The sequence below is a fragment of the Nerophis lumbriciformis genome, linkage group LG16 (assembly GCF_033978685.3).
Source record: "Nerophis lumbriciformis linkage group LG16, RoL_Nlum_v2.1, whole genome shotgun sequence".
Taxonomy (NCBI): Eukaryota; Metazoa; Chordata; class Actinopteri; order Syngnathiformes; family Syngnathidae; genus Nerophis; species Nerophis lumbriciformis.
The window spans coordinates 13797099-13821172 of record NC_084563.2 but is presented as its reverse complement, the minus strand read 5'-3'; the positions used below and the strand labels follow the sequence as shown (position 1 = coordinate 13821172).

Here is a 24074-nt window from a genome sequence, read left to right as displayed (position 1 = left end):
ATCACGTGAGGTTCCTTAATACTACGTAGTATGAATAGTAAACGATACCATACAATAAATGGAAAATTAGGATTAATTATGACAGCATACATCTAAGAATACATTGTTTTAAACAGCCACAGAGGCAAAACAAGCAGTATATTGTAAACATAATGGCCATCAATCCAATTCATTCTCTGTAAGTGGACAAAGATTAATAGATAAGATGTGCTTCTTCCGACTCCTTTTCGGACATGTTGATTTGTGCAAATGTAACCATGTGAGGTTCATTAATATTAATATGAATAAATGCAGAGAATAATTTCGCCACACCTAGTGTGTGTGTGACAATCATTGGTACTTTAACTTTAACTTTAATAACCGATACCATACAATAAATGGAAAATTAGGATTAATTATGACAGTATACATTTAAGAATTGTTGCGTCAGACCAGTCTTCCTCTCAGGGAATAAAAGACACTGGTCAATCCCAAATTCTTTCGGATGACATATGTGTTGAGTAAGAAGGACCACCAAGACAGAATGGCAATATTATCAAGTTATTAAAGCTTGAGGAGACCAGCCCTCACAATGCTATAATAGCAGCATCAAGAAGCGGTCGGAAAATCAAACGGAAAGAGTCATGAACTGATTAACGTGGACCCCGACTTAAACAAGTTGAAAAACTTATTCGGGTGTTACCATTTAGTGGTCAATTGTACGGAATATGTACTGTACTGTGCAATCTACTAATAAAAGTTTCAATCAATGAATCAAAGCTTATTTAGTGCAGCCTTATTGTTCTAAACTGATAAGGCCAAAAGGGAGTACATTATACTCCCAATACACATTCCAGCGCCTTAAGGTAAAACACAGTTTTCTAGCGAACAAAAAGGAAAAAGCACAAAGTGTGCACATAGAAAAATATTAGCTGTACACATGGAAAAATATTACCTGCTTTAAACATGAATATGAATAAAGAAATAACTCTATATAATATATCATATATGCATTCTCCACAGAATACATTGTTTTAAATAGCCACTGAGGCAAAGCAGGCAGTATAATGTAAACATAATGGCATTTATGTATTTTTTTATTTCATTTTAGCTGACTGGAGTCTATTTTTGCTAGACTATAAAACACAATAAATTAATATTTACACGTCTGTCAGGACAATAAGACAACTTAGTTGCTAAACGAGCTAGCAGCTAATATCTGACTGCGTTTTAAAGGTGCTATAAACTCGGTTTTAAATCATATAAACAGACAAGTTGACGGTAGAAGTAAATTTAGAGAAAACACACAGAAAAGAAAATATGGAATGAAATCATCGACCTGTCGGTTTATGTTGCGTGAAACAGAAGCCAGCTGTGAAGACTGCTAGCTTTAGGCTAATTCACGTTAGCTTCACAAGCTAGCCGACATCACCTGACCAGATTGGGTCAAAATAAAAGGTTTGTCTGTTTTCATTCATTAAACATACGTCTGTTGGTCTTGATTAAAGTCGCAGTTTAGAAGAAACTTTACACTAATCCGAGTGCGACGCTCCTTTATGTGTATTTGCTGTATACAAACGACAAGTATATATATAGCGTTAGCCGTTAGCAGCGATGCTAGCAATAAATAAATACATCTATTTGCAGGAAATCCAAAATGTCTCAGTGGATCTGCTGCAACTCCTGCTTTTATCCACCCTCCTCCGAGCGCAGACTGGCTCTCACGACGTGCGGGCATGTCATTTGCAGCCTTTGCCACCACAAAGGTATTATAATACAACACTTTAGTTTTTTCTTTTACTTAAGTTTGAGCCAGCAGAGACCTCTGTTGGACTTCCTCTTAAACTACACAAAGCTTTATGTCCACGTTGTTTATTGATAGTATCAATCTAAAGTAAGCATTATTATTATTATTATTAATGCAGATCTACTGAATACACCTGGTCACAGGTGAGCTGGAGCCTATCCCAGCAGGTTACACTCTGGACTGCTGTCAATCATAGGACATATACATAAACACATATACATGTTTTTGAGATGTAGCCCTAAAAAACTCACACATGCACAAAAAAAACTGTGACTGTGTCAAATATAAAAATATAAACATCCCATCAGTCTGCATCCCAGTGAGAGCAGACATTGTACAGTAAATGATTGTTTTATTATGTTCGAAGTTTGTATACCTTGTTCAACAATTAGCAATACTGCTGCATGATGCTTAGTGTTTGTTGTTGAAGGGAAAAGTGAATGCTTTTAATTGATTGATTGAAACTTTTATTAGTAGATTGCACAGTTCAGTAGATATTCCGTACAATTGACCACTAAATGGTAACACCCGAATAAGTTTTTCAACTTGTTTAAGTCGGACTCCACGAAATCAATTCATGTTGTGGTGCGTCTGTAAAATTAATACGTCGCTGTATACTTAAAATGGTAAAAATGCGTAAATATTGCATGATATTATGAATGTGCCCGTTACTAAATTACATATAAACTTACAGCGTGTATATAAAATGTTGATGGAGGCTTTTGGATCTCTTTCAGAGCGCTTTAGAGGTGGAATAGAGCGACTTCAGTTGGCTCCATTGCTAGCTGACTTTTACTAACGTTTATTTACGATTTAGAATGCATAACGTATGAATGTCCTACGTAAGGATTATTAATGATAGGCAAAAATCTAATAAAAAGTGCAGTTTCCCTTTAAATATTGACTTTAAATTGCTTCACGGTCAATAAATATCACCATAAATTGATTAAAAAAAAATTATATTTTATAAATGTGGCCGATTTCACTCATGGACAGTCGCTATCGGAAGCATAGAACACTGATCAGAACCCTCCTCCGAGCGCAGACTGGCCCTCACGACATGCGGACATGTCATTTGCAGCCTTTGCTACCATAAAGGTATTATAATACAACACTTGAGTTTGTTTTTTCTTTTATTTAAGTTTGAGCCAACAGACACCTCTGTTGGACTTCATCTTAAACTACAGAGAGCTCGATGTCCACGTTGTTTATTGATAGTATCAATCAAAAGTAAGCATTATTATTATTAATGCAGCTCTACTGAATACACCTGGTCACAGGTGAGCTGGAGCCTATCCCAGCAGGTTACACTCTGGACTGCTGTCAATCATAGGACATATACATAAACACATATAGGGACGGCATGGCGCAGTGGAAGAATGGCCGTGCGCGACCCGAGGGTCCCTGGTTCAATCCCCACCTAGTACCAACCTCGTCATGTCCGTTGTGTCCTGAGCAAGACACTTCACCCTTGCTCCTGATGGGTGCTGGTTAGCGCCTTGCATGGCAGCTCCCTCCATCAGTGTGTGAATGTGTGTGTGAATGGGTAAATGTGGAAGTAGTGTCAAAGCGCTTTGAGTACCTTGAAGGTAGAAAAGCGCTATACAAGTACAACCCATTTATCATTATTATCATATACATGTTTTTGAGATGTAGCCCTAAAAAACTCACACATGCACAAAAAAAACTGTCACTGTGTCAAATATAAAAATATAAACATCCCATCAGTCTGCATCCCAGTGAGAGCAGACATTGTACAGTAAATTATTGTTTTATTATGTTCGAAGTTTGTATACCTTGTTCAACAATTAGCAATACTGCTGCATGATGCTTAGTGTTTGCTGTTGAAGGGAAAAGCGAATGCTTTTAATTGATTGATTGAAACTTTTATTAGTAGATTGCACAGTTCAGTAGATATTCCGTACAATTGACCACTAAATGGTAACACCCGAATAAGTTTTTCAACTTTTTTAAGTCTGGGTCCACGTAATCAATTCATGTTGTGGTGCGTCTGTAAAATGAATACGTCGCTGTATACTTAAAATGGTAAAAATGCGTAAATATTGCATAATATTATGAATGTGCCCGTTACTAAATTACATATATACTTACAGCGTGTATATAAAATGTTGATGGAGGCTTTTGGATCACTTTCAGAGCGCTTTAGAAGTAGAATAGAGAGACTTCAATTGGCTCCATTGCTAGCTGACTTTTACTAACATTTATTTACGACTTAGAATGCATAACGTATGATTGTCCTATGTAAGGATTATTAATGATAGGCAAAAATCTAAAAGAAAGTGCAGTTTCCTTTTAAATATTGACTTCAAATTGCTTCACGGTCAATAAATATCACCATAAATTAATTAAAAAAATTATAGTTTATAAATGTGGCCGATTTCACTCATGGACGCTATCGGAAGCATAGAACACTGATTAGAACCCTCCTTTGAGCGCAGACTGGCCCTCACGACTTGCGGACATGTCATTTGCAGCCTTTGCTACCATAAAGGTTTTATAACACAACACTTGAGTTTGTTTTTTCTTGTATTTAAGTTTGAGCCAACAGAGACCTCTGTTGGAATTCATCTTAAACTACAGAGAGCTCGATGTCTACGTTGTTTATTGATAGTATCAATCAAAAGTAAGCATTATTATATTTGTGTCAGCACAATTATTAATGCAGCTCTACTGAATACACCTGGTCACGGGTGAGCTGGAGCCTATCTCAGCTGGGTACACTCTGGACTGCTGTCAATCATAGGACATATACATAAACACATATAGATGTTTTTGAGATGTAGCCCTAGAAAACTCACACATGCCAAAAAAAACAAAAAAACTGTGACTGTGCTAGCTCCTTTAATGTGTAGTCTATTATTTGTCTTTCAGGTAAACGAGGCGAGTGTTTAATATGCGGTGGCCGATGTCATGTGTCGCCTCTTACTGACCAAGCAAGTATATTATTATTGATGATTTGAGTTTGAGTTTATTCCGAACATGCATGCATACAACATGATACATTACAATTTCCAGTTTCTCTATTCAACATGTTCGAAAAGGAGTAGGAAGAAGCAGAGTTTATTTAATCCTACCCCTTTTCCTTTACATAGCAGTTGCTAAAACTTTTGTTCACTTCCTGTTCTCAATTTATTCACAATTTATTCACAATATACTCCATAAGTAATAACAATACAAATAAATACATTATAATTGGTGAAGTAAGTTATATTTCATATGGTGAGATAAGTAAGATTATCTAGAAAATGAATGGATGGATGAAATAAATTCAGAATGTTTATCACGGTTCTTCTTCTTTGTACTTTGTAAACACTTTCATTTTGAAGAGTTTCTTGAAGTGGATCATATTAGTACATTTTTTGATTTCTTTGCTTAATCCATTCCATCATTTAATTCCACATACTGATATACTGAAGGTCTTAAGTGTTGTACGTGCCTCCAAATGTTTTTAATTACATTTTTCTCTAAGATTGCATTTCTCCTCTTTTGTTGAGAAGAATTGTTGTATATTATTGGATTATAGTTTGCCTTGTGTATAATTTTAGCTGTTTGCAAATTCACTATGTCGTGGAATTTCAGTATTTTTGATTAAATGAATAAAGGATTTGTATGTTTGTATGATTTGATAAACTACTAACAAATTTTACGATACAGAATTTTTTTTTTCTTTTCTCCAGAGCAGCACAGAAGTGAAGGCCCTGTTCTCCAGCATCGACGTCGTGGCAAGCAAATATTTCTCAGAAATCAGCAAAGTTTGCTAATTTTTCTTCTTCCCATTAATATTTGCCATGGTTTATTTGTATTTAGACCAGGGATGTCAAACTCATTTTAGATGGGGGGCCACATGGAGAAAAATCTACTCCCAAGTGGGCCGGACTGGTAAAATCGCGACACGATAACTTAAAAATAAAGACAACTTCAGATTGTTTTCTTTGTTTAAAAATAGAACAAGCACATTCTGAAAATGTACAAATCATAATGTTGTTGTGTTTTTATTTACACTTACATGTTGCGGTTAATAGTATTCTATCTTTATTTGTCGTTATTTATACTTTTTGAATAAATGATGTGATAATCAGTCAAGTCATTGGTGTAAATTTTCAATCCATCAAGATAAACAAATACCAAAATCAAATTACAGGATGTTATTTATGTAGTTTGCTCATTTTCCTCGACTAGTGCACTAACATCGTGCAGTTTTTTTTTTTACATACAGTATGTAGCATAATCTACAAAGATACAAAGAATTGCTATTGTGACATCTAGTGGACACATTTAGAACAGCAGTTTCTTTCATTCAAAAATTTTGGTTCATTTTTATACTTAGCAAACTCATCCTGCAGGCCGGATAAAACCTGTTCGCGGGCCTGATCCGGCCCCCGGACCGTACGTTTGACACCCCTGGATTAGACACAACATTAGGTGAACCTGCCTCTTTCATTTAAAAATGCCACCTGAGCAAAGATAACCATGCAGTTTGATGTGAAGATGTGATGATTGCGAACGAGTTGAGCCTTTTGAACAGCTTTTTAAAGTGTAAGATGAGAACCAGGTAGAGTAGTACAATTTTGCATTCACATTTTAATCTTGTCAGACATTATTATGTACAATTTGTATATTTTTTTTACAATTGCGATCAACAAAGTTTAAAAAGAAAAAAAAAGTGATCTCATAGTCAATGCAAATGGGATAGGATATGGGTTATGACACCACCCTATGGAATGTTAATGATGAAAACATGAGCAAAATGAAATTATTACTCATGGTTCAGAATTCCCACCAAGGGTGTATGTATAGGTTTGAATTATTCGGATCCAAATCTCATTCCTGTGATTGTTTCCTAATAAAAATAAGTTACTTCTAAAACAAATAAAATAATAATAACGATAGTCTTTTAAACAGCTCTTCAAAGAGCCATAATCCCATCTCTAGTCTGATGTGGTCAACAACTGCCCTGCATTATTTCTGAGAGCGGTTTGTCACATTTTGCAGCTAGATTGGATGGTGTACCTAATGTTGTGGTCAGCAGTGTAATGCAGGACGTCACATATTTTGTGTCTTCTGTCTGCAGGTGCACATGTTCCAGGCAAGACATCAGAAAAGGCTGCTGACACACTTCCAGAAAAGGGTTGGGACGTCAAAGTTTATGTGCAGATGATGCTTTTTTTTACTAAAGCTTACTGTTTTTGTTTTTTTTAACAACAGAATGAGAAGCTAGAGGAGGTCCTTGTCAAGATGAAGCAGCAAATGCAGCACATGGCCAAGTGAGTTAAATCTTTTAAGATGTAAAGTGGGCGGAAATGAGTGCAAAGTGTTTGATACCCTGCTGATTTGGTATGATATGATCAAATGCTACGCTCCAGCTGCTTGACCATCGTGTGAATTAAGCCGCAAAGAGGAAAAACGGACGTGACGTCCTATGCAACCCAGCAATAGTGGTCTTTTTCTCCCCAAGCTTCGTGTTGATGGACTTGGCTTGTGGTCTTTTGACAACTCTTTGGTCTTGCCCACGATGAGGGAGAGGTTTGACTGGAAGAGGGTTAGGGTTTACCGCAATCAAGTACAAATAAGATTCTAACCTTTAACATTTTTAATATCCTTAAAACTAACATACCATGAAAGTCCTGTACTGTAAACTGACAAAACGATCATGTTTTCCCTTCTGAATTTTCCTGATTAAAACCTGAACATTTCAAACTATTTATTTTTCTGCACCACAGGAAGATGAACGAACAGAGTGCCTACATTGCCAAGCTGGAGTATTCTCTTCAGAGGTACACAACAATTACTAACACCAATATCGTGATTATGAAGAGACCTTATTACACTCGTCTTTCGTTTATAGCTGTTGTGTGAATTTAGGCAAAGTAGTCATTCTTATTTATAAACAGTGTTGGGTTAATTACTGAAAACCAGTAACTAGTTACAGTTACTAGTTACTTTATTTCAAAAGTAACTCAGTTACTAACTCAGTTACTTACACCAAAAAGTAATGTGTTACTGTGAAAAGTAACTATTTAGTTACTTCCTTTTTTCTTCTTTTTTTTTTAAAGCTCCCATTAATGCCCTTTTAGCCTTCATTTCAGTACTGTTATTGCACTGGAGAATAATACAATCTGTTGATCAACTTGACATGCATTTGCATCACTGAACTCTGCTAAGCAATGTGGTCTACATACAACACACAAAGACAAAGATATGTTTCAAAGGGCCAATTTGTTTCAGGCAAATTGACAAAACTATTTTAAATAGCTGCAACATACATAAGTAACAAACAGCATTATAACAACATAGCTGTAAACCAAGGAAGGCACACACTACATACACAAAGCCTAACCAGGCGTTTTTTCTCTCAAGGGATTCTGAAACAAAATCATGTCTGAAGCCCAGAACACTCTATGCATTTCCCCAGTTTTAGTTTAGAGAAAAGGAAAGATTGGCCTGGCCCACTAGGATCCCTCTTTATGTTTGTGAACTTTATAGTCTATACATTTAGAGTGATGTGATAATCAAACACTCTAGAAGTCTAGAATGAAAGAGTATATAAGAGAATTGACATAGTGTGTGTACCTTTAGTGCTGAATGATGAGCAGAGGCAGAGTTAATCCTTAAGTGGTGGTGGTGAAGGGGAAGTGGCATCGGAGTCTGTGTCTCTCTTTACTAGCTTCGTTGAAGCATGTTGCTTTTGTAGCTGTTTCAGCAGATTTGAATTGCTGTTTTGGGCAGTAGATGGGATCTTTGATCCAAGACACAACTTACATTTAACTAAAATGTTCTTTTCTTTGTGCTCGACAAAAGAAAAGTAGTGAGAATACCTACATATTCGACAAACTCTCTGCAGCTCCGCCATGATCAGACACGCCCCTTCCCTCTCCTCCCTCCCCACACCCAGACACACACAGAGCGCGCGTCTCTCTTCTCCGGCTTGTGACACAAGAAGAATCAGAAGGACGACACCGCAGCGCTCCAATAAAACACACTCAGATTTTCTGTTTCTAACCGATGCTACATAATAAATAACGGAAAATAACGCAGTAACGCATCATGTAGTAACGGTAACTGAGTTACTGAATATAAAAAATAACGCGTTAGATAACTAGTTACCGCCGAAACTAACGGCATTACAGTAACCCGTTACTTTGTCACGCGTTAGTCCCAACACTGTATATAAATAAAATATTTTCACAGTCAGAGCATAAGAAATCGTTTACGACCTAAATAATGTTTACATTATTAAAACCCTTTAAACATGAAACAACACCCATATATTCACCTTCACACTCAGTTTACCCAACAAGTAGACATAAAATAGCAAATAAGACATATACTATACTGTAATACATATAGGTAATATAGACACACACACACAGAGCCATCCTTCACTATACAAAGATCACACACTGAGTAGGGACCCGTGATGTAAAATGTCAATTAAAGAATGACAGGGTGCATCATATTAAATTTTACCGCCAAAATATTCCAAGCCCCTTCCTGCTCTGTCCTTGAGTATAATGGCACATTTCCCAGTACATTCTCACTGTCCACAGTGGCGCGCAGCATTAGTGCCACGTTAGTAAGTATTTATTCTGGGTCCAAATCCCAGCCAGAGATGTGTCAGAAACATATGCAAATTTAAGTTTTAATTATGGTACATTTGTTATTTTGCACTAAACAATAATCCCCAATTTATCTGTTTACACGCAGCTCTTAAACACAACTACTGCCCTATAAAAAACAACAACTTGTTCGATGATGATGATCTGCTGTGCAATGCAGTACTTAGATTTGTCATTTTATGTTCATTCAGCCATATTTATGCTTGAAAATGCCTAATTAAAGCCAACATATGTACATTTGCCCTAAATATGCTTATTTTAAAATAGTGTGTAACAGTGAGGAACCGTGATGTTTTTTTTTATAAATATGTTTGAAAAAAATGTCAAATGAATAACCCTTTGGGGTGAATGAGTGAAGCCGTAAAACTAGAAGTAGCAAAGGGACAACTGTATCAATAATTTCTCTCAACATTTAATTTGGAGTGTTTGTTACTCATGATTAGATGTTATTTTTTTAGTTTTAGCTTCTCTAATCTTGTTTTCAAGTAGCTGGTTGTTCCCTCTTCTGCCGCTAGATGTCACTCCTGTAACATTTACTGTTGAAGCTGTCAGTCAGTGGGCTGTTCAAACTTATAAATGCATATCAGTATCAGTATGTATCTACTTATCATCTTGTTACATTATTGCAACTGTATTTGATTTTTATAATGCTTTACCATCTACCAACTTATTTAAATAAAAAAGTGAAGTCATGCTTTAAATGTGAGGCCGTGAAATCTTTAAAGTATCACGCCTTCCTAAAAAACAATAATTCAAGTAGGTAAATGTCCTGCATATGCCTTTAACCTGAGGTCACTAAGGTCTTCAGTTGAGTCATATGCTAAGATGTGACTGATAACGTAACTATGACTGTCCTCCACTATGAGTTTACGTAACAGTAAAGTCTTGTGGCAGCGCATCAAATGACCTTGTGCGTACATAACGGCAGTTCCTCTTGGGTCCATCACAGTGTAGTCTTTGTATGGCAGGCGGATAATCTTTGCAGACATCTTCCAGTTTGTCTCTCTGGAACACCACAGGGATCATCCTGTCAGCCTCTCTCGCTCTGTCTAGTCTCGCTGCACTTCTTCACAACTGCAATCAGATAAATGAGAGTCCTCTAAATGTCTTTCTTCGCATATCATTTTTAACAGTGTGGAGCTTATTCGAAATCCTTAAAAGCTGGTGTTGTGGAGGTGGTGACTTCAGTGCAAGTCATGTGACCGCACCTTGGTTAAATAAAGTCAACAGATATCACTTACAGACTTTTCTCCTCCTAACCCCTGAAGATATTAGTTGTCTGTCTTGAGAGCACATGCGGACGCTTTTCTTTCTGGCCCTTATACCAACAAAGTACATTCAAACCGTAACCTTAACCATAGAGCGGGGCCCATTGTTCAGAGTTGTGTATATAGAGACAATGGCCAACTAAACAACAGGCACCATGAGCGCTACCAAAGACGCACGCATGCAGCTGTGCCTGGATGCATGCAATTTTGACGTTCGTTTTTATGACGAAATAAACCAAAATAATGTCTATATATAGTTCTAAACATACTCCGACTCCTAAACTTACAATAAAACATGCTTTTACGTCGTCAAAGTATAATTATGCGGCTGCATTTGACGCACTATGCTGCTAAATTCCTGGAGTGTTTCGTGACCAACAAGCTCTATAACAGGCACTCGATGGTGCAATAAACGTAAAAAAAATACACAGAACGACCAAACTGAACAATAATTTATTACCCTTATTTTGCCAAAATCTCCATTAGCTTCGGACCAACGATCACTGAGAAATTGTGACTTTTGTGTGAAGTATGTCAACTGTGGTGTCTATGTATTTGTAATCATTGTATGTACACTCCATCCATCCATCCATTTTCCACCGCTTATTCCCTTTGGGGTCGCGGGGGGCGCTGGAGCCTATCTCAGCTACAAAAGGCGGTGTACACCCTGAACAAGTCGCCACCTCATCGCAGGGCCAACACAGATAGACAGACAACATTCACACTCACATTCACACACTAGGGCCAATTTAGTGTTGCCAATCAACCTATCCCCAGGTGCATGTCTTTGGAGGTGGGAGGAAGCCAAAATACCCGGAGGGAACCCACGCAGTCACGGGGAGAACATGCAAACTCCACACAGAAAGATCCCGAGCCTGGGATTGATCCCCAGACTACTCAGCACCTTCGTATTGTGAGGCAGACGCACTAACCCCTCTTCCACCGTGCTGCCCTGTATGTACACTCATTATGTATTATTCTAACTAATCATCACGTGACACCCTCTGAGGAAGGCAACAGTCGAAACCGTCAGGTACGGAAGAAAACACACAGGTCTAGTTATAAGAATAACAAATGGCATATTCTAACTAATCTTTCTTTTTTCTGACATGCTAAGTGAATACGTCCTTTTGTAGTTATTTCCCCATATTTCTGCACAATAACTGAGATATGGTAACACCGGCAAGCAGAAGAATATGGAGGGATTTTTGGTCCAGAACATATTTTGCTTTATTCATTATTTACCTTTTTTTGGGGGGGCGGTATATTTCCTGAGACTTTCAGTTTACTTTCTCATCTGTTATCACACCCCAAATTTGGTTTATTTCACTCTTTCAATGTCTACTCCTATTTGTATTTTTGTTGTACTTTTCTGCTGCTACCGAATTGCATTATTTTAGTTTTAGTGAGATTCAAAGATAGTCTGTTTTTGTCAACCCATATCTTTAATGTATTAATTTCTTGCTATTTTTATTAGCTTCTGTTTGTTGTCTTCTGAGCAAAACACAGATGTAGAGTCAGAAGTTTACTTGGACAAGACACTGTAATGGGTGGCTCTCCAGTGTTGTTTGCGAACCTTCACTTGCCATACTTGTCTTCTTTCCGTGTTGTTGGGAAAGCTTTTACATAGCTTTCCCCATTTCAGCCCCATGCTGCTAACAGGGCATTTATACACGTCAAAAAACTAAAGAGGAAGCGCCACAAACACATGCAATCAGCGCAAAGTTGGTAGTAGTCATGGCAACATAAGCGCCTTTCGACCAATCAGTGAGGAGATCGTCTGAAACCGAGTTGGCCATACTCTCTATACACGACTCTTTCATTGTTGGGCCACCCAAAAAATATCTTTCTCAGCTGTGGTCCATATGGGCCAGTGCGGTACTCAGCTGTAATACACTTTTACACCACTTGTAGAAGTAATGTCAATATCAAACAATCAGAAGACTCCGGCTTTCTCCCACCTCCAAAGACATGCACCTGGGGATAGGTTGATTGGCAACACTAAAATTGGCCCAAGTGTGTGAATGTGAGTGTTGTCTGTCTATCTGTGATGAGGTGGCGACTTGTCCAGGGTTAACCCCGTCTACCGCCCGAATGCCGCTGAGATAGGCTCCAGCACCCCCCCGCGACCCCAAAAGGGACAAGCGGTAGAAAATGGATGGATGGATGGGTCTGACATTTGGCAATTTGTCACCATCTTGTGGACAATATAAGAAACTCAGGTCAGTGACCATGCTGTGTACTTTCTTGTCAACACAAGCACAGCACGGCCAATTTTTTTTTAACCCAATGCTGCCTGCCAGTCAAAAAGTTTGGACACTTCTGATTTAGTTTTAGAAAATCCAAAATCTCCGGAAATTTTCAGTTCGAGGTTTTCAAAGGCTGTAAGCAATAATCATCCATAATCACCAAAATTATACCGAAAGAAGTCTTGAAATATCTTCAGTTGCATGTTATGAGCCAATGTCATCGTTTCACCTTGTAATCTAATTGTTGGTATAAACAAACCTTTGCACAATGTAAAACATTTTTTTGTTTCACCTGTAAGAACGTCCACCTCGCTGTGATGTCACAAAGTAGCCAGACTGCAAAACCCAGCGTACGGAGGCATTCAAAAACTGCATGCTAGCTCACGTCAAAATGTATTACTCTTCATGATTTGACGCTTCGGCATTGTTTAACACAGTGGTGTCAAACCTACGGCCCACGGGCCGGATCAGGCCCACAAGCAGGTTTTATCTGGCCCGCGGGATGAGTTTGCTGAGTATAAAAATGAGCCGACATTTTTGAATGAAAGAAACAGCTGTTCTAAATGTATCCACTAGGGATGTCGCGATCCGATATTTGGATCGGATCGGCCACCGATATTTGCAAAAAAATGCGTATCGGCAAGGCATGGGAAAATTCCGATCCAGATCCAGTTTAAAAAAAAACTCCGCTCCGTGTCTTCCAACGCACCTATTTAAATAGTACATTCCACTTTTCTGCTGCTCCCTAAATTCCGTTCCGCATTTTCCAGCACACCTTCAACACATCCACAGGTCTGGGGATTCTCGCAGTTGCTTTTAGCTGCTGGCATTACACGACAGGCTCTTCTCACTCTTTTCTGTGTCTGTGCTTCTCACAGACAGCAAGCGCACCTTCTTACACACGTCACATACTGTCACGTCATACGTCACATACTGTCACGTTATACGTCACATACGTATACGTCCTCCCCGAGCAGAGAGGTAGCAGCATGGCTAACGTTAGCTATGATGCTAGCGCAGCCGTGTGACCAACGTTCTCTCTAAGGTGCGCGCTTGTGCAATTGCGCACTGTTTAAACGTCCTCTGCGCATAGCAATTATATGCCACGCACAAAATCAAATAAAAAAATAAGCGCATAACAATTTTCGACACACGGACACGACAGAGAAAACAGTTTTTGTCATCATTGTTCAAATATTATAACGTCTGTCGAGACGCTTATCTCCGTTCGGTGCCACACGCCCACACCATCAAAATGCCGAGGCAAAAATTTCCAGATTAACACCGTATGAAAAAATTAGTGATTTTTTTAGTTGTGATTTCCTTCTCTGCATGAAAGTTTAAAAGTAGCATATATTAATGCAGTATGAAGAAGAATGTTTTAATGTAGACATGCAAGCCTTGAAAGAAAATGTTGAAAATCAAGACTACATTTCCTGCAAATGGATGCATTTCTACCCTATATTTTAACTTTAGATTTATTCTCATATCAAACTCTTTTGGCTGTCTTTTTGACACTTACATCCGGCGCCCCCCTCCACACCCTGGATTATAAATAATGTAAACAATTCAATGTGATTATCTTGTGTGATGACTGTATTATGATGATAGTATATATCTGATAGTATATATCTGTATCATGAATCAATTTAAGTGGACCCTGACTTAAACAAGTTGAAAAACTTATTCGGGTGTTACCATTTAGTGGTCAATTGTACGGAATATGTACTTCACTGTGCAACCTACTAATAAAAGTCTCAATCAATCAATCAAAACACATAGAATCATCATACTGCTGTGATTATATGCATCAAGTGTTCATTCAAGGCTAAGGCAAAATATCGAGATATATATCGTGTATCGCAATATGGCCTTAAAATATCGCAATATTAAAAAAAGGCCATATCGCCCAGCCCTTGTTTCAATGATGCCATTTCTGTTTGTCATGTATAATTTTGTCTATTTTGTGTTTATCCTTGAATAAACAGGTCAGTTTCTTGTTACCAACCATTGTGTATTGTTCAAACTCACCTAATTCAGCTGGCTAGTTGTTATCAAGAGTACTAAAACCCTTTTCAACATGATTCTGACAACTAAGTAGGCTAAATAACTTTAAACTTTAATACATGCTCGGATAGGCCATTATCGGTCAGTATCGGTATCGGTCAGTATCGGATCGGAAGTGCAAAAACAATATCGGTATCGGATCGGAAGTGCAAAAACCTGGATCGGGACATCCCTAGTATCCACTAGATGCCGCAATAGCAATTATTTGTATTTTTGTAGATTATGCTAGATATGTAAAAAAAATAAACCACATGATGTCAGTGCACCAGTCGAGGAAAATGAGCAAACTACATAAATAAAATTAACACCAATGAGTTGACTGATGAACATTATCAGATAGTTTATTCAGAAAGTATAAATAACGACAAATAAAGGTAGAATACTATTAACCGCAACATGTAAGTGTAAAAAACCCCCAAAACATTATGATTTGTACATTTCCAGAATGTGCCTGTTCAATTTTTAAACAAAGAAAACAATCTGAAGTTGTCTTTATTTTTAAGTCATCGTGCCGTGATTTTACCAGTCCAGACCACTTGGGAGTAGATTTTTCTCATGTGGCCACTGATCTAAAATGAGTTTGACATCCCTGGTTTATTAACACAAGTATCCAACATTCTAGCAACATGTTCAAGTCAGAAAGGACGGAATTCATCATAGGCCCCCTTTAAAGTTGAGTTTTGTAAGTCAAACTGATGCACTTTGCTTCTCCCTGCTGTCTTTTAGTGCAACATCAAAGTCTCAGATGAGCCAAAGCTCCCAAGCCTCACAGGGACGAAAAGGAGGTAAACCCCAGCACCATCACTCCTCGTCACCATGCACTGCTCAGCGTGTGTACCATCCTTTCAATCTAATAATGATCTCCTGTATCCAAAATGTTGACACACATGCATGTAATATAGGACCACCCACATGCAGTCAAAATCCCAAGTGAAGAGTGACACCGACAAAACATGTTCCTGTCACACTTGACGACAGGCCCTAATTATAATAATTATTACTGCAATTACCAAAGGTCTTAACTTGTACAGCTGTTGCTTTGTGTGTTTTTTAAACAGCTCGATGTGATTAGTACACTAGTAGTTGACAGTAAGAGTGATTGTTTCTTTGCCTCCAGTGGTCCAGATCCCATTTAATTCTCCTGTGTCGCTCTCCAGACATTCCTCATCCAGCAACATGTGAGTACCATCCCGTCTTTGCACTGCCAGAGCGTAGGCGCGATTTGACAGTGCAAACACACACAATTCTGGCCGGGCTCAACCTTATGTCTTATGTTAGCTTTAGCCACTGTAGATCTTTGCTCTGCCCCGGGGCCACACACACACACACACACACACACACACACACACACACACACACACACACACACACACACACACACACACGCACACATTCTTGTATTTCTTACCTTCTTGAGACCTCCGAAAAAAAGGCTTACCTCTTTAGGACCACCCTTTCTAGATATACAAAGATTTGTGTTTACAACATTAATAATATATACATACATGTACCATGAATTGACTAACGAGGACCCCGACTTAAACAAGTTGAAAAACTTATTCAGGTGTTACCATTTAGTGGTCAGTTGTACGGAATATGTACTGTACTGTGCAATCTACTAATAAAGTTTCAAAACAAAACAAAACAAAATACTATGCAAATGTAAAAAATCTTGTTGTGAAAAACGAGTTGGAATTTCACAAGAAAAAAGTCCCAATTTCACAAGAAAAACTTTTTTGCCAGTATTATAATAAAAGTCGGAATTTTACTCAACGTAAGTCAACATTTTTACAAGAAAAACTGAACATTTGTGCAACATTATGATAAAAGTTGAAATTTTACTCAATAACAGTCGCAATTTTACAAGAAAAGCTTAACATTGTTATGATCCGCTGCCCGGATCATATTTTTGTTTACGTTTTCAAGGTACTTGTGTTTATTGTTAGTTTTGGACTCCTTGAGTGCCTGTTTTGTACACCTGAGTTTGTTGCCATGGCTGCTTATTGTTTTCACCTGCCGCGTGTGTTCCCGACGCGCACCTGTTGGTCATCACTGACATTATTATTTAAGCCTGTCTTCCCTGTCATTCTGTCTTGCTTCCTAGTTTGTTTCCATACAACAGATGATGACTTTTGTTTTCCTGCACTAAACCTTCTAGCTCCAACGCTAAAGGCTCTGCTTACCTTCTAGCTCCCACGCTAGCTCCTCTTGTTTCTGCCTTAAGTGCTATGAGCACGTTTTTGTTTGTTCCAGTATAATTTATTTCTTAAATAAATCATTTTTTCCTACCTGCACGCTGTGTCTGACGCCCGTCTGCATTCCTGAGAAAACGAGCCCCTGCATCACCATGCGCCCCAATCGTCACAAACATTTTGGCAATGTTATGAAAAGAGTCGTAATTTTACTCGACAAAAGTCACAATTTTATAAGAAAACTAACATTTTGGCAATGTTATAATAATAATCGGAATTTTACTTAGCAAAATTATGACAAAAGTCATCATTTTACTCAAAACATGTTGCTATTTTACAAGAGCAACAAAAAAATTGACAATATTGTGATAATAGTCAGAATTGTATGACAAATGTCACCATTTAGTATTAAAAAGTAATAATTTTACATAAAAAAGTAATCATTCTATGAGAAAATATTGCAATATTACAGAAACAGAAAGAATATGAGAAATTGTTCCCAATTTGATAAGAAAAAAGTTGACACATTATGAGAAAAAGACTGCTTTTAGTTCATTTTTTATTTTTTTTAATTTGTAATTAATTTTTAATCTTCATTATTTACTTCAAGTTATTACAGTATATCTCTATATACATATTTATTTATTTATTTTTAATTAATTTTGGCCAAAGGGGGCGCATTTCAATTTCTTACATACACTTGTTATTTCATATGTTGACCAGAGGGGGAGCACTTCAAATGTTTACACACACTTGTTATTACGTATATTATATATATTATTATATATATTACATATACCGTATTTTTCGGACTATAAGTCACAGTTTTTTTCATAGTGCGACTTATACTCAGGAGCGACTTATGTGTGAAATTATAAACACATTACCGTAAAATATTAAATAATATTATTTAGCTCATTCACGTAAGAGACTAGACGTATAAGATTTCATGGGATTTAGCGATTAGGAGTGACAGATTGTTTGGTAAACGTATAGCATGTTCTATATGTTATAGTTATTTGAATGACTCTTACCATAATATGTTACGTTAACATACCAGTTGGTTATTTATGCCTCATATAACGTACACTTATTCAGCCTGTTGTTCACTATTCTTTATTTATTTTAAATTGCCTTTCAAATGTCTATTCTTGGTGTTGGGTTTTATCAAATAAATTTCCCCCCAAAAATGCGACTTATACTCCAGTGCGGCTTATATATGTTTTTTTCCTTCTTTATTATGCATTTTCGGCCGGTGCAACTTATACTCTGGAGCGACTTATACTCCGAAAAATACGGTACACATATACATTATATATATATATATATATATATATATATATATTATATATATATATATATTACATACCAGAGGGGGAGCACTTTTAAAACCGACACACAGTTAATTTGAAAAATCCCTCCTTTTTGGGACCACCCTAATTTTGATAGATTTCACCACCAGGGGTGCAAATGAGACATTCTCTATTAGATGCAATGGTTTTCTGTATTGGGACCATGATTTATAACTTGTTCACACCTCCTCATATGGAAGCTACTTTTCCTTGTTGAAGTCTCAAGAAGGGTAGAAATACACACACACAGACGCACGCACACACACACGCACACCTGAACAAGCGCAGCTTTGCTTGGCTTTAGTCAAGAATCCCTCTTGGGTTTCCCAGACCTCATTGACTCAGACCCAATTGGCCGGCCAAGTTTTAATAGTGCAAATGTTATCTTATCCTCTGTGACTTTAGATTGTGGCGCTGAGCAAAAACATCATCTGTGACTGATGGCAGATATTATGTCAGCCCCTTCCTGCAGGATTTACTGTTTCTCGCGAGGCAATGCCGGGGAAACGGGAGGGCGAGAGAATGGTTTATTTTTGTTGCTTTACAAAATATTTCTTTTAATTACTGACTCATATTCGTTTGTCTCACTTTCGGTTTGTTTTTAGACTGGCAAAGTTTAAAGCAGCAGTATTTAGGCCCCGTCTACACAAGAATGTCAGAACGGTAAAATAATGTATCGTTTCGGGGTGCCTTTAATCTAATCTCTAATCTACATGGCAACAGCATTCTAGGTGCCATGCAGCGATAGTTTTTCAGAATGGGTTCCAGAGGGGGGAAATCTGACAATGACCGCTAACATTAGCATGCTAACTGTTTTTTAAACTAATTTTTGCAGCCGTACACCTCATATAACTTGGTACTTGACATGTGATAGCTGTTAGCATGCTAACTGTTTTAGCCAATTTTACAGAGCCACATAACTTGGTACTTGACATATGCTAGCTGTTAGCATGCTAGCATGTTAACTTTTTTTAGCTAATTTTACAGCCGTACACCACTTGGTACTTGACACATGCAAGCTGTCGGCATATTAACATGCTAACATTAACATGCTAACGTTTTAGCCAACTTTGCAGCCGTACACCTCAGGGTCTTATAACGTGGTACTTGACACATCCTAGCTGTTAGCATGCTAACTTTTTTTTGTTAATTTTACAGCCGTACACCTCAGAATCTTACAACTTGGTACATGGCACATGCAAGCTGTTGGCATGTTAACATTAGTATGCTAATGTTAACATGCTAAAATTTGCATTTTAACTTTTTTAGCCAATTTTGCAGCCATACACCTCAGAGTCGTATAATTTGGTACTTGACATGTTAGCTGTTAGCATGCAAACGTTGACTTGCTAAAATTAGCATGCTAAATTTTTTAGCCAATTTTGCAGCCGTACATCTCAGAGTCTTATAACTTGGTACTTGACACATGCTAGCTGTTGGCATATTAACATTAGCCAACGTTAAAATGCTAAAATTAGCATCTTAACTTTTTTAAGCCAAATTGGCAGGCAAACCCCTTAGAGTCTTATAACTTGGTACTTGACACTTTAGTTATTAGCATGCAAACGTTGACTTTGCTAAAATTATCATGCTAACTTTTTGAGCCAATTTTGCATCCTACATCAGAGTCTTATAACTTGGTACTTGACACATGCTAGCTGTTAGCTAAAAAAAAATGTGCATGCTAATTTTGCAGCCATACACTTTGGAGTCATATAACTTGGTACTTGACAGATGTTAGCTGTTAGCATGCCGGCATGCTAACGTGAGCATGCTAAAATTAGCATGTTAACTTTTTAAGCCAATTTTTTAGCCGTACACTTCGGAGTCTTATCACTTGGTGCTTGGCACACGCTAGCTGCTAGCATGCTAACTTTTTTTTTAGCTAATTTTACAGCCGTACACCTCAGAATCTCTTAACTTGGTACTTGACACATACTAGTTGTTGGCATATAACCATTAGCTTGCTAATACTAGAATGCTAATTTTTTAGCTAATTTTGCAGCTGTACACCCTGGAGTATAATAACTTGGTACTTGACACATGCTAACTGTTAGCATGGTCAAGTGGACAAGCAAACTACTACTCTTTGAGAACGACAACATCGCGACAGAAAGAAGTCTGTTGACCACGCCGCATGTTGGTGTGGCATATGTATTACGGTACATCGTTTTCACCCAGTGATGCATTGCCGTCTGGATGTAGTTATTTATTGATCCAACACGTACTTATTCCCGTGTGTACTTGGCCTTAAACAACTTATAATTGAAATTCTGTTATTGCCCAAGTGAAGTAAGAATCTATTTTGTTTGAGCTCAGTAACAATATTGTTGTGTTTTTCTGTGAATGTTGTCTCGCCTGACAGTGCTGACAACTTAGAGGGGGATAATCGTCGGTTCAGGAAAGTAAGTCTTTTATATTAATTTCATATTTTTAATAATGTGATTAACTGACTTAATCTCTGTTTGTGTCAGCCTGCCAATGTCCCCAGACTGTCATTGGTCAGCCCTCCGCAAAACGGACGCATGGGTTTGTACTTCCTTCATTACGTGCAGCTTTGCAGCATGCGCATGATGTATGCCTACGTTTATTCATAAAACTGCTATGGCGCACCAACAAACAGGAATGTTGTATGAAAGGCAACAGGTGGCTACACTGGTTAATTTGACAGACAGATACACTATATTGCCAAAAGTATTTGGCCACCCACCCAAATGATCAGAATCAGGTGTCCTAATCACTTGGCACGGCCACAGGTGTATAAAATCAAGCACTTAGGCATGGAGACTGTTTCTACAAACTACTTGTGAAAGAATGGGCCGCTCTCAGTGATTTCCAGCGTGGAACTGTCATAGGATGCCACCTGTGCAACAAATCCAGTCGAGAAATTTCCTCGCTCCTAAATATTCCAAAGTCAACTGTCGGTTTTATTATAAGGAAATGGAAGAGTTTGGGAACAACAGCAACTCAGCCACCAAGTGGTAGGCCACATAAACTGACAGAGAGGGGTCAGCGGATGCAGTGGTGTAAAGCACGTCGCCACTGGACTCTAGAGCAGTGGAGACGCGTTCTCTGGAGTGATGAATCACGCTTTTCCATCTGGCAATCTGATGGACCAGTTTGGGTTTGGAGGTTGCCAGGAGAACGGTCCATTTCGGACTGTATTGTGACGAGTGTGAAATTTGGTGGAGGAGGAATTATGGTGTGGGGTTGTTTTTCAGGAGTTGGGCTTGGCCCCCTTAGTTCCAGTGAAAGGAACTTTGAATGCTACAGGATACCAAAACATTTTGGACAATTCCATGCTCCCAACCTTGTGGGAACAGTTTGGAGCGGGCCCCTTCCTCTTCCAACTTGACTGTGCACCAGTGCACAAAGCAAGGTCCATAAGGACATGGATGACAGAGTCTGGTGTGGATGAACTTGACTGGCCTGCACAGAGTCCTGACCTGAACCCCAATAGAACACCTTTGGGATGATTTAAGAACGGAGACTAAGAGCCAGGCCTTCTCGACCAACATCAGTGTGTGACCTCACCAATACGCTTTTGGAAGAATGGTGGAAAATTTTTATAAACACATTACGCAACCTTGTGGACAGCCTTCCCAGAAGAGTTGAAGCTGTAATAGCTGCAAAAGGTGGACCCACATTATATTGAACCCTATGGGTTAGGAATGGCATGGCACTTCAAGTTCATATGTGAGTCAAGGCAGGTGGCCTTTTCCTTTGGCAATATAGTGTACTTTATTCAGTACCCATTCAGTAATGGGTATAAAATTTGATACTTTTATAGGTATCTACCAAATTTCCTCAAATACCGAGTCACGTGACGTCACTTCTGGTTGTGGACTCGGCACAGGCTCAAATTTCTCCACCAAGGGCCACAAAACAAAAAGTCAAAGTATTAGGGGGTAATTTTGATATTTTTATTTGGAAAAAAAATAAATAAAATGCTGACATTACATATATTTAAAGACAAAACTTAAGGCCTGACTTACTGAAGGTATAAAAAACATGCTGACATTACATATATTTAAAGAAAAAACCTAGGGCCTAATTTACTGAACGTTTGTGTGTACTAAAACACGCGCAAACCTGATAGCACACGCAAAGCTGATCTACTAAACGTGCACAAAGTGGATTGTGTCTGTTAAGTGAGCAGAATAAGGCGTGCAATCAATTTTGCGTCTGTCTTCATTAATGTGCAGACTATATGCTGATAATCAAAATGCCCACAGTGCTGGGAGGAGAAGATGCAAATATATATCACAGCAAGCGCCATGTGTTTTGTTAACACTCATCACCGTTTGGCAAGCACTTTTTAGCGTTTTATCAAGCACGTCTGAAATGATTGTGCAAACTGACACACACTCAGTGCTCCAGCAGACGATTGACAGTGAATTCTCCGTCATACATATTTGCATGGTCTATCACAAATGTAAAAAAAGACATATTGTCTATTCAGCAACATCCTTTTATAATAAGCTGCATCCTGGGCGACTTTAGGGGCTGATTACAACAAATTAAATTGATGTGTTTTGTTGTCTGCTGTTTTTTTTAATGCAGATAGTTTTTTCATTTATAATATATACAATTAACATATCTCCTATGTGAAGAAAACTTCTTGCAGCATGCATTTTTTGCGTCTTGAGCGTCTTAAGTGCAGTCTCTCCTATGAGCACACCCAGGGGCGCCGCTAGGGATTTTGGGCCCCATGAAAAGAATCTTTACAGGGCCCCCAACACAGTGTCATTATTTTTTCTGTATTATAATTTCATCATCATTAGGGGCCTTTTCTGGGCCACCCTCCATCATGGGCCCCTAGAATCCGTCTCCTTTACCCCCCCTTTTCGGCGCCCCTGAGCACACTTTCAGCGCTATAAAAAAAAGAAAGAAAAAAAGTGTTTCGATGTAGATGCACTTTGGACTGTGTCTAAAATGCCCATAAAAAGTGGTACATGTCTCCTGCATGTTTGAAAACATAGCAAACACCATAGGTCGGAGCATGATAAAATGAATGTGCAGTAAATGAGTGTCTCTGCGGTGGAAACTGTGCTAAATAAAACGCTTACTATTGCCTGCAAAATGATGATGAGTGTTGATAAATCACATTGCGCGTGCTAAATAAATATATTTGCATCTTCTCCTCCCAGTATTGTGGGCATTTTGAGCCCTATAATTAGGAAACTGTGCTAAATAAAACGCTTACTATTGCCTGCAAAATGATGATGAGTGTTGATAAATCACATTGCGCGTGCTAAATAAATATATTTGCATCTTCTCCTCCCAGTATTGTGGGCATTTTGAGCCCTATAATTAGGAAACTGTGCTAAATAAAACACTTAATAGTGCCTGAAAAATGATGATGCGTGCTAAATAAATATATTTGCATCTTCTCCTCCAAGTATTGTGGGCATTTTGAGCCCTATAATTAGGAAACTGTGCTAAATAAAACGCTTAATAGTGCCTGAAAAATGATGATGAATGTTGATAAATCACATTGCGCGTGCTAAATAAATATATTTG

At 38.1% G+C, this 24074-nt stretch overlaps 1 protein-coding gene across 3 annotated transcripts in view; it reads left to right on the top strand.

Annotated features, from left to right (window-relative positions):
• The first annotated feature begins 1167 nt into the window (after positions 1–1167).
• Positions 1168–24074, top strand: part of rnf212 (ring finger protein 212) — a 25212-nt gene continuing 2305 nt past the window's right edge. Inside the window, exons 1-11 of one of the 3 annotated variants that reach the window (XM_061976651.1) lie at positions 1168–1437; positions 1627–1745; positions 4679–4740; positions 5485–5559; positions 6879–6935; positions 7013–7071; positions 7528–7581; positions 15734–15837; positions 16125–16185; positions 20917–20956; positions 21026–21080. In XM_061976651.1, coding sequence (XP_061832635.1) covers positions 1637–1745; positions 4679–4740; positions 5485–5559; positions 6879–6935; positions 7013–7071; positions 7528–7581; positions 15734–15837; positions 16125–16185; positions 20917–20956; positions 21026–21080 — 676 coding nt within the window. In that variant the 5' untranslated portion in view covers positions 1168–1437; positions 1627–1636. Of the gene's footprint in view, positions 1438–1611; positions 1746–4678; positions 4741–5484; positions 5560–6878; positions 6936–7012; positions 7072–7527; positions 7582–15733; positions 15838–16124; positions 16186–20916; positions 20957–21025; positions 21081–24074 lie in introns of those variants that run through there. The other 2 variants (XM_061976652.1, XM_061976650.1) reach the window with 2 other exon arrangements.